Source organism: Mytilus edulis, chromosome 7 (genome assembly GCF_963676685.1).
Source record: "Mytilus edulis chromosome 7, xbMytEdul2.2, whole genome shotgun sequence".
In the NCBI taxonomy this organism is placed as follows: Eukaryota; Metazoa; Mollusca; class Bivalvia; order Mytilida; family Mytilidae; genus Mytilus; species Mytilus edulis.
This window is the reverse complement of record NC_092350.1, coordinates 28993850-29012894: the sequence shown is the minus strand read 5'-3', so window position 1 is coordinate 29012894 and position 19045 is coordinate 28993850. Positions and strand designations below refer to the sequence as shown.

The 19045-nt window shown below is 30.6% G+C and overlaps 1 protein-coding gene across 1 annotated transcript in view; it reads right to left on the bottom strand.

Moving 5' to 3' along the window:
• Positions 1-16898, bottom strand: part of LOC139483067 (uncharacterized) — a 34233-nt gene extending 17335 nt beyond the window's left edge. The window contains exons 1-14 of the mRNA XM_071267095.1: positions 16880-16898; positions 16227-16403; positions 14330-14582; positions 13486-13649; positions 12959-13129; positions 12166-12418; positions 11226-11389; positions 10840-11019; positions 8205-8457; positions 6159-6322; positions 3089-3268; positions 2413-2671; positions 1227-1384; positions 769-918 (exon numbers count right to left, since the gene is read on the bottom strand). Coding sequence (XP_071123196.1) covers positions 769-918; positions 1227-1384; positions 2413-2671; positions 3089-3268; positions 6159-6322; positions 8205-8457; positions 10840-11019; positions 11226-11389; positions 12166-12418; positions 12959-13129; positions 13486-13649; positions 14330-14582; positions 16227-16403; positions 16880-16898 — 2545 coding nt within the window. The remainder of the gene's footprint in view (positions 1-768; positions 919-1226; positions 1385-2412; positions 2672-3088; positions 3269-6158; positions 6323-8204; positions 8458-10839; positions 11020-11225; positions 11390-12165; positions 12419-12958; positions 13130-13485; positions 13650-14329; positions 14583-16226; positions 16404-16879) is intronic.
• Positions 16899-19045: the final 2147 nt, after the last annotated feature.

Genomic DNA, 19045 nt, shown 5'->3' with positions numbered 1-19045 from the left:
TCTTCATTTTCACCGAGCATAATATATAAACATGCATATATTTCACGGTAGTCATGCTTTGTAAAATGTCTTGTTTTGTAAGTACACAGTAAAAATGACTCTAAAAGAAGTTGTGTCATACTCGATTTTATCTGAAAGTGGATTCTTCTGTATTTTTTACTTGAATAGTCCAAAATTTGCTATCCAAGAAACAACTGTTATAAAATGTCACATTATTTCGTCAATTTTTATTTCAATTGGTTACATGATCCTCGACAATATAACCATAGTAATTTATTAAACATTAACAAGTTTTTTACTGACAGGCATACCATTCATCAGTCTGCATCCAAGCAACGGTCAAAATCGTTAAATAGATACAGTAAATACTAAGGGAGTCATCAATAAATACTTGTGGTATTGACTTTTTTTTTTATCTTGCATTGCTGATATATTTTGCTGCTTACAGTTTCTGCTATCTATTATAATTTTTGAGTAGTAGACAAAAAAACCAACAAATGTCATTTCAGGTGTGTTAAAAATGTAGCTCCTTGAGGAGTGATGCAATTGATTTGATATTAAATAAAACTTGTGTTGATGATCTTTGCGTATTATCTTTCTTATATTTTAGTTCTTTGGAAAAAGTTGAAATAACCAAAATACCGAACTCCAAGGAAAATTCTAACCGGTTAAAGTTCGGCGCAAAGGTTAACATGGTCTTTTTTAACCTTGTGAATTAAATATCATATTTGTTTCATAATTGCGAGCACACTTAACTATTTATCATACCATTATGTCTTTGTTGAGCTGTGGACATCTGCGAACACTCTGTTGATTTTAAATATGTAGAAATTCCAAGTCTCTCCAAAACTGTAGACTTGTCGAGTTCTGTTAGTGTAGTCAAACCTTTCTCTTTCATATAATAATGTAGTGAAAAGTCTGTAGGAAAAGCAATGAACATTGAAAATTTATCAACTGGAAATAACTATTTGATAACTTTAATATATGTGTCCATTTGGACATCATTCAAGTTTAAATTACATTGGATCATTCAGGTAAAAACTGTAAAACTTCGGTTAATTTTAAGAATCTTTGATGAGGAGTAAATGATATGACTATATGACTTGTACTAGATTTATACGGCAATGTATAATACTCGTCAAAGAAAAAAATGCAATTATGTTGTACTGTAGGTGAAAACATTTGCTATAGTATGTATTTCATTTCCAAATTATAAATGATTTTACCTTTCACCTTGAATTCATTACTCAAGTCACAAGTTGGTTTAGGCAGTACCGCATTCGTAAAAATATGATGGTCTACACATTCAGCAGGCTCCAAGCACCAACTCAGGATTAATGAGATCAAATAATGTTCGTCTGCATATAGATCAACTAATCTGAGTCTATAAAAAAAATCAATATATTCATTAAATTTCCTTAAAATATTTGTTTTATATTTTATAAATTTATTCCATAAATACATGGTCTTTCGTACCAATAACCGGGACTTAAAATCGTCAAGTTTCGCTTTGACTTCTATGGCAACACAATAGAGAATATTGCAGTTGCCTTATCTTCTAAACCAATTTAATCACATAGAATATACTTTTAATTGTTCAACGACCAGTTTGATCTGAAGATCACTTGAAGATATGAACAATACATTATTAAGGAATTTTCAATCTTTTAGCCAATATTCACACCTATACATTGCGGTTAATACAGTACTGTACGTACAATTCGCATCCAGTCAATAAAAATCTGTTCAATCTATGTTCAGTCTTTATAGTAGTTGTTATTTGCCGGTGCACATCAACACTCTGCAGAATTGTCTGAAAAGCTTTAGAACCGTTATGAGCGGACTGCAAGGGAATTGTATGAATAGTGCATAATTTACCTTGCATAACTATTTACACCACTGGGTCTATGCCACTGCTGGTTGACGTTTGGTCCACGAGGGTATCACCAGCTCAGTAGTGCACTTCGGTGTTGACATGATTATCAATTATATGGTCATTTTTATAAACTTCCTGTTGAAAAAACTTTGAACTTATCGAAAAACTAAGGATTTTCTATTACCCGGAATATATTACCGTAGCCGTATTTGGCACTACTTTTGGAAATTTTGAGTCTTATGTATACGAAACACCCGTCTGGCGTATAAAATTATTACCACAGTATATAAAATTGAACAGAATACCGAACATGACTGAACGATATATTGATCAGACTTTTCAGATGTGAAAGATCAAAATGACTGCTTCAGACCAAAATTGGTTTACCAGCCTTCTGTAACAGGTGAACTAAAATATATCAAAATCTATGGATTTCATTTTTTCATACATGATAGAGTGCATATACTTTATAAAACCAACTGAAACCTTTCATATTTATTTTTAATTTGGTTTACGCCATAAGTCATAATACTTACCTCAACCTAACGACACCATACATATCCATTTGTCTCCACCTTCCCCATTCATAATCGTTTAGGGTTGTATTGATGATAAGTTTTTCTATTTGAAAGGTCATGATGTATCTACAGGGGTCAATGTCTATTCTGACATAAAATGATCTGCCTATGACATCAGATTCCCTACAGCATTGTAAACTTAAACATGTTTTGTCGAGGTAACATGTTATCACAGAATCATCCAAGGGTAATAACTCTACTGATCTTGATCTGCAATCTTAAACAAAATTTACCGGGATATTTATATATGTAGATAAAGAATGTAAAAAAGAGCTATGCCATCAGCGCATGTAATTAACATCCTTTTTTTTGTAAAAAGAATATTAAAAGGAACTTTTTTTGTCATTTCGAGGCCTTTTTTGCTGACTATGCATTATGGGCTTTGCCCATTCATTGTTGAAGCTCATACAGTGACCAATAGTTATTGATTTCCGTGTCATTTTGTCTCATGTTTTATTACGATAACATATGCTGATTCAAAAGTTAGATACGAAATACAATTTGTTAACGTATCTCATAGAATAAAACGTTCATATTGATGAATATATATTTATTTTTACAGAAGGTACTAAAATCGTCTTTGTTTATAATATAAATCATCAAAATGAATACGTTATCTACAGTTTGTCCTTACTTGTTGTCCATCCTTCAAACTGCGAAGCATAAACTGAGAAATGGTCATGTCTATCACACTGATCGTCCAGTAAAAATTCTGCTATCCCCAGTTTATCGAGCAAGAGAAGTGTAGTTTCAGATGATAACTTTCTCGTCAATCCTATTCCTTGGTCCTTGCGCCAGTTTTTCAACGACCAATCTAAAATAAAAAATTACGACTTTTACATAATATACATATGCTAAGCATTGTTCTAACGATTCTCAATTTTAATCTTTAAGTACATTTTAATTCAGGTGTTTTAACCAAAACATCTCTTTCAGATTTGTTTTTTTTTTCTCAATCTTTCTATGAATTTCGAGCAGCGGTATACTACTGTTGCCTTTTTTTTTATTGTAATTCAACAGAGCTGTCATCTAAATTAGGCTATACATCTGCTATTGCTTCAATTCCTCTACTAAGTTTTTTTTTCAAACAAACGTGATAATAAGATAAATAACATACTTTTCTTTGTATTTGGATGAAAGTTGTTACAAATTAATTGCATATTAAAAGGGGCACTAGCTTTCAAATTTATGTTCACCGATTTGACTAAAATGTTCATATTTAAATTATATCAAAGTTAAACATTTATCCAAATTATCAAAGTCGAAAATAAAAAACATACTGGACATGAACTGAATAATATGTAGTTTAGTTTCGTGTGTAATTTAGTTAATACGTCATCTAATTAACTGTCAATTTGACCTCCGAATACCATATACATGATATTAACATAAATACAGTTATAAATAGGTGTCAGACTCGTGCATTTGGCTTTTTCTATGTATGAAATTTCATATTATAGATTAAAGATATTATGTTAACCATCGTGTTTATCTGTATAACCAGATGCTCCGCAGGGCGCAGCTTTATACGACCACAGAGGTTGAACCCTGAACAGTTGGGGCAAGTATGGACACAACATTTAAGCTGGATTCAGCTCTAAATTTGGATTGTGATTAAATAGTTGACACAGCATAGGTAACTGACACAGAATGAATGTGGTCTAATGAACTTAAAAATTTTTGTTTGCCTTTGAGCAATTCACTATACTGTTGAATAATAATCCTCTCAAAAAAATGTTTGAAGAAATTTTCTTTTTATTTATGAAATCTGAAATGAGCAAAATTGACCCCCCCCCCCCCCAAAATTTTATCTCACATCCCGCTTTCCTTTATTCCAAAACTGATCTCAATTCAAATTTCTAATGGAGTTTGCAACAATAACTACTCATTTAAATACATCATAAAATATCAAAATGTAAAAAAAGGGCTTGTAATCACTGAACGGTCAAGATTGTTTTAATTTATTAGTTGGTAGTAAAAGTGAATATAAGTGAAAATATTGTGCAATTAGATATTTCTTGCTATTGCACAGTACTGTGCAATTGAAGATTTCTTGCTATTGCACAATACTGTGCAATTGAAGATTTCTTGCTATTGCGCAATAATGTGCAATTGAAGATTTCTTGCTATTGCACAGTACTGTGCTTGAAGATTTCTTGCTATTGTGCAATACTGTGCAATTGAAATTTCTTTGCTATTGCACAATACTGTGCAATTGAAGATTTCTTGCTATTGCGCAATACTGTGCAATTAAAACTTTCTTGCTATTGCACAATACTTAATATAATAATGTTGGACCCCGATTTGGACCAACTTGAAAACTGGGCCCATAATCAAAAATCTAAGTACATGTTTAGATTTAGCATATCAAAGAACCCCAAGAATTCAATTTTTGTTAAAATCAAGCCAAGTTTAATTTTGGACCCTTTGGACCTTAATGTAGACCAATTCTAAAACAGGACCAAAAATTAAGAATGTGAACACACGGTGAGAATTGGCATATCAAAGAACCCCAATAATTCATTTTTTGATGAAAACAAACAAAGTTTAATTTTGGACCCTTTTGGCCCCTAATTCGTTGGAACCAAAATTCCCAAAATCAATCCAAACCTTCCTTTTGTGGTCATAGACCTTATGTTAAAATTTCATAGATTTCTGTTTACTTATACTAAAGTTATTGTGCAAAAACCAAGAAAAATGCTTATTTGGGCCCTTTTTGACCCCTAATTCCTAGACTGTTTAGACCAACACACCCAAAATCAATCACAATCTTCCTTTTATGGCCATAAACCTTGTGTTCAAATTTTATAGAATTCTATTTACTTTTACTTAAGTTACAGTGCGAAAAACCAAATGTCTTCGGACGACGACGACGACGCTAACGTGATACATTTTTGTACCAATATACGACCAAAAAAAATTTCAATTTTTGTGGTCGTATTTAAATAATATTTGGTAGATAGAATTAGTCCGTCAATTGATATACCTTTGTTTCACTTTAAATGTTGAAATTCTTTTTCTTAAAATGATTGAACACACACAATGTACGTTGCATCCATCTTAAGCTAAAGGTTTAAATTGGAGTTCACATAAATGCGGATTCAATGAGGTCGAATTATTCACTGGCAAATGAAAAAATCATCATCAATGTTTCTTATCTTATTTTGACAAAATTGAACAATACTGGCTGTTAAAAGCGAGATGTTATTTTACTAGTTCAATTTTATTAATGAGTGAACAAAATAAATCCTGTTTTATGTTTTTCAACTATCTCGTAGCTAGTGTCCCTTTAATTGAGATTTATGACCGATGTATTTCAGTTTCTTTACAATTCGATTGGTGCAACCAATCCAATCGACATTAGATGTTAAGCATATAGAAATACAAAAAGGCTATTTCCATGCTGAAAAAGAAACTAGAACCATGAGTGAACTCATCAAACTTTGATTTCTCAAGCCTAAAGCATGTATTATATGTTATAAAATTAGTTTTATTCCTTGAAGCATATATCAAAATAAAAATATAAAGTTCTATAAATGAGGGGCCTAGATTATAAGTTTTTTTACACATCTTCAGTTAGTGGTTAACAGGTATGTGAAGTTTATCTTTATTTATAAAGCAGTAAGGAGGAGTTGAGTTTACAAATGACTGTCACCTTAATTACAATAGATGTAAGAATGTTTGATATGGATATGAAATAATACCTTTATTTTTATATCCTCTACTCCAATCACACCTTTTCTTTAGCACTTTAGTATTATATAATACATCTGTGTCTATTACACAAAGTCCTTTGTCGTTGAAACAAATCCTTATATTAAAATCAATAAAATAAACTGACTCTCCTGGAAAATCAGTAACTTTGTAACTGAAACAGAATCATTTATACAATTTATGAGTTGCATAATATTCTAAATAACTTTAATAGACAAAGTTTTGTATCTTACTACTAAGATCAGATCACTCAAAAATTTGCTCATACACATTTATATCTCATAGAAAATCCTCATATTCAAGAGACTTTAGATTTAAATATATGTGAAACTGACTGAAATAAATAAACCTCTATTTAATAAGTCTTGAATTATAGGTTGCACTTTGTAATCACAGCTGTTTCCCAAACCACGACTCTTTTTGGAGAGATATATAATCTTTACATGTATATTTATTTTGTTTGTTCATGTACAGGTTTCCAGATATTATCTATGTGTTTCGTCAGATAGAGACATACTTTGGGAATGTTACAAGTATAAAAACATATTGTTGCAGTTAAAGTACTGGTAGTACAGAATTTTAGTATGAGTTTAAACTCTAACAGGGTCAGGCCATTTAAATATTGAAAATATGTCGTTCAACCCTATGTTTTTTACTTTTGAATTGGATAGTAGTGCATATCAACTTTCCATTCCAGGATATAATAATTTACAAGACTGTGCTCAAAAAGTCACTTGGTAATATTTTTAGATTTTAGTTGAAATGATACGACATTTATAAATTAGAACTCACTTTTGTCCACTGACTGTACTTCTAATTTAGTATTTCTACTTTGATATTAACTGGTCTATGTGTCGTGTACATGTTGTTATTTTGTACAGGTTATTACTTGTACAAACATTGCATCATATTTTAAAATAATTCCAGAACGAGACTGAAATGTCAGAAGAATACATAATAAACAAATATATGACCAAAACATTTCAGTTTAGTAGTCAAAACTAAAGTGTAAAGATGGAAAACAGTGAAGAAACGAAACTCTATGATGAAATAATTAACTTGTGTCATAACAATAAATATTCTGGTAATTTAGTGTTAACAACCGAAAGATACAGATAAACTATAAATAATGTAAAGGAAGGCAAATTAAGTTCCAAATTACTTGATATACATACAATATTATACTCTTATATCTTGCCATAGTTTTAAAACAGTTAATTTTTCTACATTTTACACAAGTATTCCCATTCAAAACTATAAAAAAAACAAATCGAAAGAGTTGGTATTGCTTTGTTTCATTAAGAAAAATGACCAACGTAGATACAAATATCTTGTGTTAGGGAGGGGTACATCCTATTTTGTAAAAAAGTCACACTTATAGTTCAAACAAAATATTCTCTGAAACTGACATTATCAAGATGCTTGATTTCTTGATTGACAACTTATTTGTTATGTTTAATGGACACGTTTTAAAAAATTATTGGCATTCCAATGAGAACAAGCTGTGTCAATCTTTTTTCCTACTTATTCCTTTTATCAACACAAATAAATACTTGAAAGAAAAGAAATTTCAAAAATACATACGCTGAGTGAATATGATCATCTACTACGAAAAAATCAATTAAAAAATAAATAAGAGAAAATAGTAAATGAAAAACAATCCCGGACAAATGACATAAAAAACCCAAACTAACAAAGCCAAAGAAAAGAGTGTTTGAATAAAACATTTAAAACAGAAAAAGTTACAAATACAACTCAAAAACAGTGAGTTGTACAGGTTATTATCTTTTTCTCTACAGACATTGTACGAGTAATTACTTGTATAGTTATATTTGTACATATAATAACTTGTATGATGTCATCATACAAGTAATTACTTGTATAAAGTTTTTGTACAAGTAATAACCTGTACAAAATAATAATATGTACACGACATATATACAAAAGTACATTTTGTACAATAGTTGGTGAACAAACTCGTATAAAAAAGAAAATTTGATTATGTTTAAAGTACAAAAGACCTAACTTAAACTTACATTATTTCGATGACCTTGGAAATGTGAATATTTTGTTGAACACCAAACTGAAAATCTCCAAAAGAAAATTGGAACTGATATTTCTCTATACCAATACTGACACGATAAGTACAGGAATCTATATCCATGAAAACATTTATATTTTTCTGCAATAGTTTTATTTCTATACAGCACGTTATCCCATTACATGTAGAATCAAGATGACATACAACTTCTTTTGGTAGAATAGGCAACTCAACTTTTGAACTGCATTCTGTAAAAATAAGTTTCTCAAAGTTTACAGCTAAAATTTATATTGAATGTTGGTTCTAAACTTGTAAACATCTGTAAGAAATGTGTGTTTATCTAATGAATTATCCAAAAAATATTCATGAATAGTTTGTTAAATCAATTGCAATTTAAGTTAAAATTAAAACCAACACACACACAGCAACAAACGTAAGCACCAGGTTAATTAAAAACTAACATCTGATGAAACTCTGCCAAAGATTACGAATATAAAACTAAAAAAAATCATATTGAACGATTTCCAAGTTTATCCCTTGTCAGAGTTTTAAATTTTGCATTTGATTTCACAACAATGTGATAACCAAATATTCTGAAAATATTGCCAAAACAATTTTCCATGTCAATTTGAATGAATGTTGTTTTGTTGTTGAAGGACAGTAGATCAAGAAACAACACTGAAGGGCTATTACTCTGAAAGTAACTATTGAGTACTATAATGTTAGATCTTTGTAAAATGCAATTTACATTTAACTTAAACAAATTCAGACAATAACAAATGTAGTTCTATAAATAATTTAGATAATCTTAGCATTCCTTATGTTTATTTGCTGATAATTTTTGTCATTTACAGTGCTGTCTTTTTCGAGATATGCCACAAAAAATATCAAAACCATCTTAAACAGAACCTTGCACTTTCTCTGCAATTACTGCTTCCAGTGTAAAACTTTAATGTTAAATGTAAAATGTGAGTGAGATGTATTTCTTTAATTGATTTCTGTCTATTTTCAATAATATTTTATGAACGTTTACAAATATTTAAAAGTAAAAAAATGTTTTTATAATACAAGGATGTTCCTATCATTTTTTATGTTCAGTTGAACGTAAATTTTGATTCTAAATATATTATATACTTAATTGGCATGATCATATTATAGGGAACATGTGTACGAAGTTTTTAAGTTGATTTGACTTCATCTTGATTAAAAATCACCTTGACCAAAAACTTCAACCAAAAACTTTACACTTCGAACGTGACTGACGGACGGACGAATGAACGAACAGTCGGACGGACGAATGACGCTCAGACCAAAAAACAAAATGCCCTTAAGTGGCGAATACAAATATATACTATCAATAAATGTTAATTAAAAATAACTAGTCAGTCTATCACTTACATACTGTGAAATGAGGAGAATAGATTTGAAATATCTGCTTCAGACCTCTTTATGATAAAAAGCTTCTTCCCAATTTTCGTAAAGTTCCATGACCATTTGACAATGTAATTAATATCTAATTAAAGTTATTTTTGCAGTAAAATACAGAATATGTTTTGATATGTTAGTCTGCATACTGTCTTTTGATCATAAAAACGATTTTTCTGTCAAATGTCACACAATTACATGAGGGTTTCATTGATAACTGCCAATTTTATCCTTAAACTGTATTTAAATGCCAAGTGTACAAAATATCATTTATCCGTAAAATATTGAATTATTAAATACATTTGTTTACAAATGATGCTCTTGATACTGAATCCATAGAGTATATGAAGTGTACTAGCAGGGAAGGTATTCCTATCAAATTAAATTCGCAATTTTGAAGAATTTCTACTGCTTATCATGTGTGACATACAAATGGTATTTATCTGTGATAGTTTTTTGCTCTAAAGATATCTATTAAAGCAAAAGTTCCAACTGGTTAAGTCATATCATCGTAAAATTTACGGACGCCATCACAGGTTGGTTGACCAAAATAGAATATCTGTATGAAAGATGAGACATACCAAGTTTTTCTCTTGTTTGAACTTACACGAGCAACACGACAGGTGTCATATGTGAAGCATTATATGTTTAGTCTTCCTTAACACCTATTTATTGGTTAAGTTTCTTTCTTTTTTATATGGCATGGTATTGTCAGTTTATTTTCATGTAAGAATTTCCTTTGATATATTTCGCCTCTCTTTTGCATGCTGATAGACAATATGTAGAACTTCATTAAACGTGTGTGCTTGTTATGTTCATTTAGGGGGAAATTTGTATTCATTCAATAATCTACTGATACATTATTTATTAGATATCATTTAGCTACGCTATGGATAAGTAACTGCAAGTTCTTTTTGAATAAGAGCGATTCGACAGATGAGAAAAAATAAAAGAATAACATGAACTTAATCCTGATATGTTTGAATAAGGTTATTTTTCAGATCAGTATTTTAAAATGAGGGTTTTTGCATCGTGGTGCCGCTACATAAATTATGCCCCAATCATTCAAAATAAAATTCCCTTTCATTCAATAAAACTAACAAACTTCGTCTTTTGAAATTAATGACCTACGCCTAAGTCAAGCCACAATTCAAAGAGAAAACACTGCATATTTTACAAAACTTTATGGAAACACAAAAGATTACCTGATTTCCATCCACGATCTACAGGCTGCTTCATCTGGAAGGTACTAAAATCACAGGATGGATACAACATGTAATCAGCTAAACCAAGATCTTCCAAAAGATGTGAGGCTTGCAAACTGTTCAGAACTGTTGTTGTTGAAGGTAAATTCTTATCACTGAGCCATTGATTCAAATTAAAACCTAGAATTACAATCATTTTCATTATAATATTATTTTAGATATAAATAAGCATACCCGTATTTAAAAAAAAAATCATTCAGTTATTTGATTTGATGAAGTTGCTATACATACAGTTCACAGTAACAATTTGAATGTTATAACATGATATGGCAATTAAACCATTAAACATTATCAACATTCATTTCTAAACATTTACTTATGCTTACCAGGAATAACATGTCCACCACTCCAACTACAGGGTTGTCTTGGTAGCTTAGCATTTTTCAGTACAATAAATGAATACCTGCAATCTCCAGAAATCTCAAAGCAAATATCAATCTTCATATTGAAAAGAAACATTTTTTCTGCAGATAACTCCTCTATCTTAAACCTATTGCAAATAGAAATGACCTCATTCATGAAAATACATATAAGACACACTAATCTTTACAAATGACTCGAAATCTATCAAAAATATCTTTAAACTGTTGAAATCATAACGATAAAGAAAGTTTTTTATATCAAAGAAGTTTCATAGGGACATTTTAAAAAATTCATGTTGTCGTACAAAAAGAAGACATGGTATTATTCCAACGAAACAACTCTTCATAAGAGACAAAATGAATCGGAAATTACCAGTTATATGTCACCGTACGGACTTCAACAATGAGCAAAGCCCATACCGAGTAGTCAGCTATAAAAGACACCGAAATCAGAAATGGCTCAATAGCCATTCAAGGTCGTTAAAAACTCCCATCATCATGGAAAATAATTAATACGGGAAAACCAGCACACTAAGTTATGTACAAAATAAATGAACGAAAAACAAATATGTAACACAACAACAAACGACAACCACTGCATAACAGGCTCCTGACTTTGGTCATGCTCATACATACATAATATGGCGGGATTCAACGTGTTAGCTGGATCCCACCTTGGACAGTTGTGTAACAGTTCAACAATCAACTAATTGATAACCTTTTAGAATTTTATTTAAATGATTAATTAGTTTAACAGGACAGTTTCTAAATTCCGGGCACGGTAAACAACTTCTCTGTAAAAATGAGGATGTGCTATCTGGGTTTTCTACAGGTACAAACAGGTCACCTCAGAACTATAAATGAATGAAACTACTTATTGATAAAGAAAAATAAGCTTCCTTACCCTAATCTCACCACATTCCCGAGTGTTACATTTTGCCAGGTATTGTAGTTGTAGTCAAAAAGGGATATCTTCTTTATCAATCTTTCTATTCCAAATGTAATTTTATAATTACAAACATCAAGTAAAACAAAAGTCTCAACGGATGTTCTTAACAAAGGTATATCCACACAACAAGTTGCCCCGGTACAATACTCTGGTAATCTACATGCCATATGTCTCGATAATTTTGGCATTTTAAATTCATCCTTACAGTCTACAAAATAGTGCAGAAATCATCAAAACAAATGTTAAGTATTAAAACAAGAAATATGTTGCACAATGCAAATACATGCCAATAATCAAAACTTAATAAAAAGCTGCAAAATGTAAAACAAATCAACAGAAATATAGTCTTTTAATTCGGTTATAGTACTGAAAATACATGTTTGCTGTTTTCTTATTTTCTTTTTTTTTACAAACGAGCAACATAAATATAAAATCTTGTAACTACAATACCGATCACCTGAAGGAAAAACGTAAAAACGGGAAGGCCATATAAACTGACAAAATCACACGATTGTTATCCTATGGCACGAGCATTGTTAGGTTAATACCTAGTTGTCTGGTAAACTTAATATCCCACATTTGTTTATTGTTTCTGTACGTAATATTGAAAAATAATTGTGAACAACTCAAACCAATATAAACGTGTTTGTAGTTGATGGTAAATTTGACAAAGACGCCAACAAATAACTTCGAACAATAATAAGGGTCCATAGGGAATCATGCTATGCTTTCACAATGACATTATTACCTAATGTATTCCAGCCAGCATTAATAGGATACATATTTTGTTTTGAACATTGCTTGTTATGTAGATATTGAGCTATTCCCAACTGTTCTGTTAACAGGTCTACAGCATAGTTTGGCAACTGCTGTCCTACGGCTATTTTCTGATTTAGCAACCAACGGGACAAGGAAAAATCTTAAAAAAATATATAAACCATGTAAATACCAAATAATACTATTTAAAAGAGTAATTATGTCTAACTACCAAACTGATGAAAGAAAATTGAAATATGGAAATACACTGTAGGAGATTTGCAAAATGAAAACTTGTTATCTAACGACAATAAAGAGAATACATCTAATCAAAACTTCTGTCAATGATACAAAGTTTGAATGTAGTTTAACCTTTAAAGTTCATTTAAATATTGACCCCCCCCTCCCCCCCAAAAAAAAACAATTAAGTAGATCAATAAGATAACAGTTACTATACCATATTGTTTGCTGTTGCATATTTCGTATTAGTTAAACTAACAAGTAAAATCATATACTCACTTGATATTGAGTATTTTTCATCTAAATCACACAACTTCTTGTACAGTTTTACATCTTTAAAAATCTGTAACTCCATTTCACATTGCATATCTGACTCAAAGCAAACACTTATGTTCAACGCGACAACAAAAGCATATTCACTTTGAAAGTCACTGATTTTATACCTAATGCAGAAGAAAAAATATTAAGTGACAACAAAAAATCAGATTTTTCTTTTACAAAACAAAGTAGAATGAAATAATAAGCGTCTTTAAATTATATTGATTTTCTTTAATCCTTCATTTTTATTTCGAATTACAACCAATAAGTGTACATGATATTCATTATTCAACTGCTCAAATCAAGTTATCAGTAATACCCGGGGGGTTACTACCATTATTTTAGGTGGTACGATTGTGCTGCAAATAGGGTCGCTTTTTATGCCCTGCTTGTTAGAACATGGTCCCTTCTTCATGTCCTGCTGGTTAGAACAGGGTCGCCTCTTCATGGCTGTTGGTGAGAAAAAGATCTTTTTTTAAACAAAGTATTTGTCTTGAACAGGATCGCTTATTTTACTGTTTAAGATACAGTATGGAACCCGGGTCTAGAACAGCATCTACTTTATACGGTCTAGAACAGGATCCTTCCCGGTGCATATTTAATTAACTGTCTAGAACAGGGCATAAATTTTCTGAGTGTGTCAATGTTTTCTGGTTAGAACAGGGTATGATTTGGCAAGTGCTGTCAGAACAGTTATACCCGAATGGTATAGTCAGTAACCATCCTGGCAGTTATACAAGTGAGTAAGTCTTGTAGCATAGAGAGAGGATATTCTTATATTCTAATTCTCCAATGTATTACTTACGTAAGTTTCAATAATCCATAGAGAGAAACTACTTCTTCAGAACCAAAATCAAAAGACAGGAGAGATTCTGTTTTTCTAAATTTTCCAACTCCAATAGTAAACTTATTATTACAAGGGTCCAATGTCAGGAAAAAATCTATTGACATCTTCAGTTTGTCCACATGTATACAACACATGATTTCTGAACATTTATCAGTGATGTTGCATGACAAAGCATTACCAATAGGCTGTATATTATAGGGTTCCTTACATTCTATTGAAAAGAAAATATAAAATGAAAGCTTAAATGACACAAATGAAAGAGATTTAAATAACAAGCTTGATATACATTTTGTGTGTACTATGGCTTGCACAAAGGTGTTGTTCTTTACCAATACCTATTCTCAACCATTTTATGAAATTAGCGATATAATTGAGACATTGCCCAGGTGATATTAATAGAGTAGACGCCGCTACCTTGATGCCACATGTATTTTTTATTTTCCTCCTTAAACCATTATTATAGTTCGCTTTTGTTCTTTACGTATTAGAAAACATTGAAGGGAAAAAAGTGTTCCCCTTTTTGTTGTTTGAAATCCCTGATAGAGTAAAATCTTCCGTCGACAATAAATTTACAGATCTTTTAAATGTGTAATCCTTTTACATCTATAATCTGGATGCATTATATTGTCCAGTGTCAGAAACAAAAATTGCAAATCATATATAAATGTATCAGTGTCAGCTTTTCTGCTTTTCTTAAAAGGCAAGTCACTTTAATATGTCATGTTTTTTTCCCATATAATTGGTATTGTTTAATTTTGTTTGAATAAATGTAAATAGAGTATGAAATCCGTTTGAATAAATGTAAATAGAGTATGAAATCCGTTTGAATAAATGTACATATACTTTCATTATTTTTTAATTCATTCATTTACATGTTATATGGGTTTTCATTTTTTTCTCCTCCACAAGACGATTTGATTTTCTCCCAAGAATAAAACGTTTAAAGGGAGAAATATTTCCATTAAAATATTTGATGTTTATGCATGGAATATATATCATGAAATGAAAGTAGTAATAAATAGTGATACGCTGAAAAATACAAATGCAAAATTTATTTACTTCAAACAAATTATGTAAAATGTTTATGAATCCAAATGGTGAGAGAGTGAGACTATTGTCTACGTTTTGTTTGTTTAATAAGCAAATTGTATAGCCACTAATGTTTCGAGGAATAATTTGTTTCAATGACAAAATAAAAAAATAAAAATTAATATTTCGTCAACATATGATACTCTGATAATACATCAGGCACTCAAATGGAAACAAAATCACAATTGTCTGCAAACATTTGTAAAGATATAAATAGGGTATAACATAACTTAAATATCATCGTATGGCAACCGCTTAGGTTCAGTCAAACCCTATTTATTCAAATTATTTTTGTGTAATGTAACATGGAAGTCACTTAAAGAAAACCTGTAGCCTGTACACTACTTGGCAGTTTGATTTTGATACATTTTTAAACAGTTTCACTACAGAAATGATAGTTGTAAAGGTGAAGTGGTAGGAAACATCAATGAAACTTAAAACCCATTAGTGAATACACATTCATCAAATCTAACAATACCAACTGGTCAAATTGTGAAATGTCTTTTGTTTTGTCAATAATACAGTCTGGTTAAACCACAGGAATATCCGTAGGACAACCCATATAGTAACGTCACAGTAACATTTACAGAATGTCTTTTACATTTTGCAAACAAACTGATGAGTCTTATGTAGACGAAACGTTCGTCTGGCGTATTAGATTTTAATCCTGATACCTTTGATAAATATGACCATACCCTGGGTTGGCTAAATACAATTTATAACATCAGCTGATGAATTGAACAATTATAATAAGATATTAACTCACCGGAACTCAAACTCCATCCCTCGGGATGTTCAGTCTTGCCGCTGTGTATTTTACATTCATCTTGATTTAAATATTTCTGAATACCCATTTGTTCAAGTAGTTTCTGAGTATCATAAATTGTTAAACTATCTGTGAGCTGTATTTTCCTTTCAGTCATCCATTCTTTTAATGAAAAATCTACATAAAAAAACAAATTAATTACAACATAGGACAACCAAGAATCTTTAAAGTTAATGTCACAAAATAAGGTCGAATGATTTACCCATGAGTTGACTATAATGCATCATGAATTTCAAATAATAAAAAAAAAAAACAGCGACAAGATTAAAAATTATTTTAAAAGCTATATCAAAAATTTATTTATAACAGTACATCTTTGTTTCTGATACATTTGAATACAACTTATATAGACTGAAAAAATTGTAAAGGAATCATGTGTTGTCGAAGATTATATGGTGACCTCATAATTTTTTGTTTATGAGTCACTGACTCATTGGCGTATACAACACTTCTTCATATCATAAGGAATACTAAAACAGTAATGAAAAAGGGAATACATAACAATTGTCATTGTTACATGTTATAAATTGTTAGATTAAATGTTAGCTGCCAAGTACGTAATCTTATACTGATTTAATCTTATACAATACTACCTTTGATTTTAAATCCCATGTTCCAATTACATAATCGCTTTCTTAACTTTAAGTTTTTGAAAACATCAGTTTTGAAAACACAATCTGAAGGATTGTTTGCTTCAAGGCACACCGAAAGCTTTAGATCAATCATATACATCTTTTGGCTTGGGAGATCATCTATCACAAATCTAAAATTTACCATACTGATAATGAACATACAACAAATAATCACTTTGTTTTTATAGACATTCAAATTAAAGAAGCAAAATCATCGTCAGAAGAAACTTTAGAAGAAGGTTTATGCATATTGTTTTAATTTATGTTAATCATTCAACAATCATGCATGTGTTTAATGTATTCAACAAGTTGTCATTGTAACTCTCTGAATTTTTTATAAGTCACATACGATTTTAGCATAGTCCAAATTTACAGTATCTGCCTAATTTACAGTAAATTGTTCGGACTTGCATGCATAACGAGTTTCTTTTAATAGTCTCAATTGCCATCTGAGATCTGATCTAAATGAGGTGTATATTTTCCTAATTCAGAACAAAGACACATTCACTGTCTGCATTTAAAGATCAAACAGCTTATTGTTTATGCATATCAACTAACAAAACTTGGTTTTACAATGAAGGCTCTATGATGTTGTTTCTAGCAATGCAAAAACGTCAAATTATAACGGCCTATTTTGCATTTTTCACGCATTGTGATATAAATACGTTTTGCAAAAAAGATGAATCAAGCATCGCGCTTATATCAAGTGAAAATACACCTATGAACACAAAAAATACTACATCCTCTTTAACTTTGCATGACATTAAACGTACAAATATAAATTCTGAGTTTTTATGTGTGTAAATAGGTAATAAAGTCTAATGCCTTACGTTCAGAATTTGAACATTTTGGATTGGCAAAATTTACATGAAGAAGGTAAGGCCGGTAAAGAATTGTGCTAGTTGTTCTAATCTACTGTCATCGCATGCATGTTTCTTATTGTCGGGAGGATGCCCGATCTTGCAATGAAATTGATTTTTTTTATTCAATCTGCCTATATAGCTAATTGACAAGATTTCTTAGAAAAGAAACCAGTTTGAGATCTGATATTGATACTGATACATAAGAGCTCTATTACCAGATAATGAAGCAGGTGATAGGTCTGACACATATTTTGATGTTGTATTTCAAAGAACACACAAAGCACTTTTCATTCTTGAATTTTTTATAAAGAAATCACTGGTAGATATTTTTGCCGGGAATGAAATTAATTCAATAGATAAGAAAAAAAAATCTTAAAATCTTTAATCTTTAATTCATAAATAGAAATTGACTGTTTGACATGTAACAGAATTATGCTTGTTGGTTTGATATAATGGGATGTTTGAAATTTTAAATAACAAGCAAATAGTATGTCAATATTCAGGAACACAAAACTAATTATTTTTTTCATCGCATTGGGTTTCTAAAATCTTGAAAAACCTAAACACAAAATTTTAAAGTAATATCACTTGTAGAACTGAACAGGTTTTTGGTCTTTTAGTCAGGAATCTTGACTATTTCATATACTTCATAGTAAAATCAAAACATTTCTCAGATAATCATGATACCATTTGTGACAACTACTTAATAAGATCAGTTGTATCGACTTGTGTCAATAACAATTCAGCAGAAAAAGATGTAATTAACACGAAATCAATAATATGAATTTAATAAATTGAGCGGTGCAAAGTGGTTACAGACTTTTATCAAAACACAAACATGAGTTTGAATATAAAAAAAGAAGATATGGTATGATTGCCTTTGAGACAACCGCCCACAAGAGACCGACATGACACAGAAATTGCCAACTAAAGGTCACCGTACGGCCTTCAACAATGCGCAAAACCCATACCGCATTAAAGTCTATCTTCATATTTTCCTCTGATTTGATGGCATACGCTAGTGGACAAGATTCATGTTTACTCAAAAGACTTCTTAATCGGAAATCTCGAGTGAATAAAAAGGTTGAAATTAGGAATGAATGCAATCTTTTAAAACGTGCAATAAAAAAATAGACAATTCGTGATTTCTATATTTTTCGTTTGAAGCGCGAGATAGAGAACTTAATCTGTGATTCTCCTGAAATGTTTGTGGATCAGCCTACCAAGTAACATAGTTGACAATTAATTCTACTCAAGTAGTTCG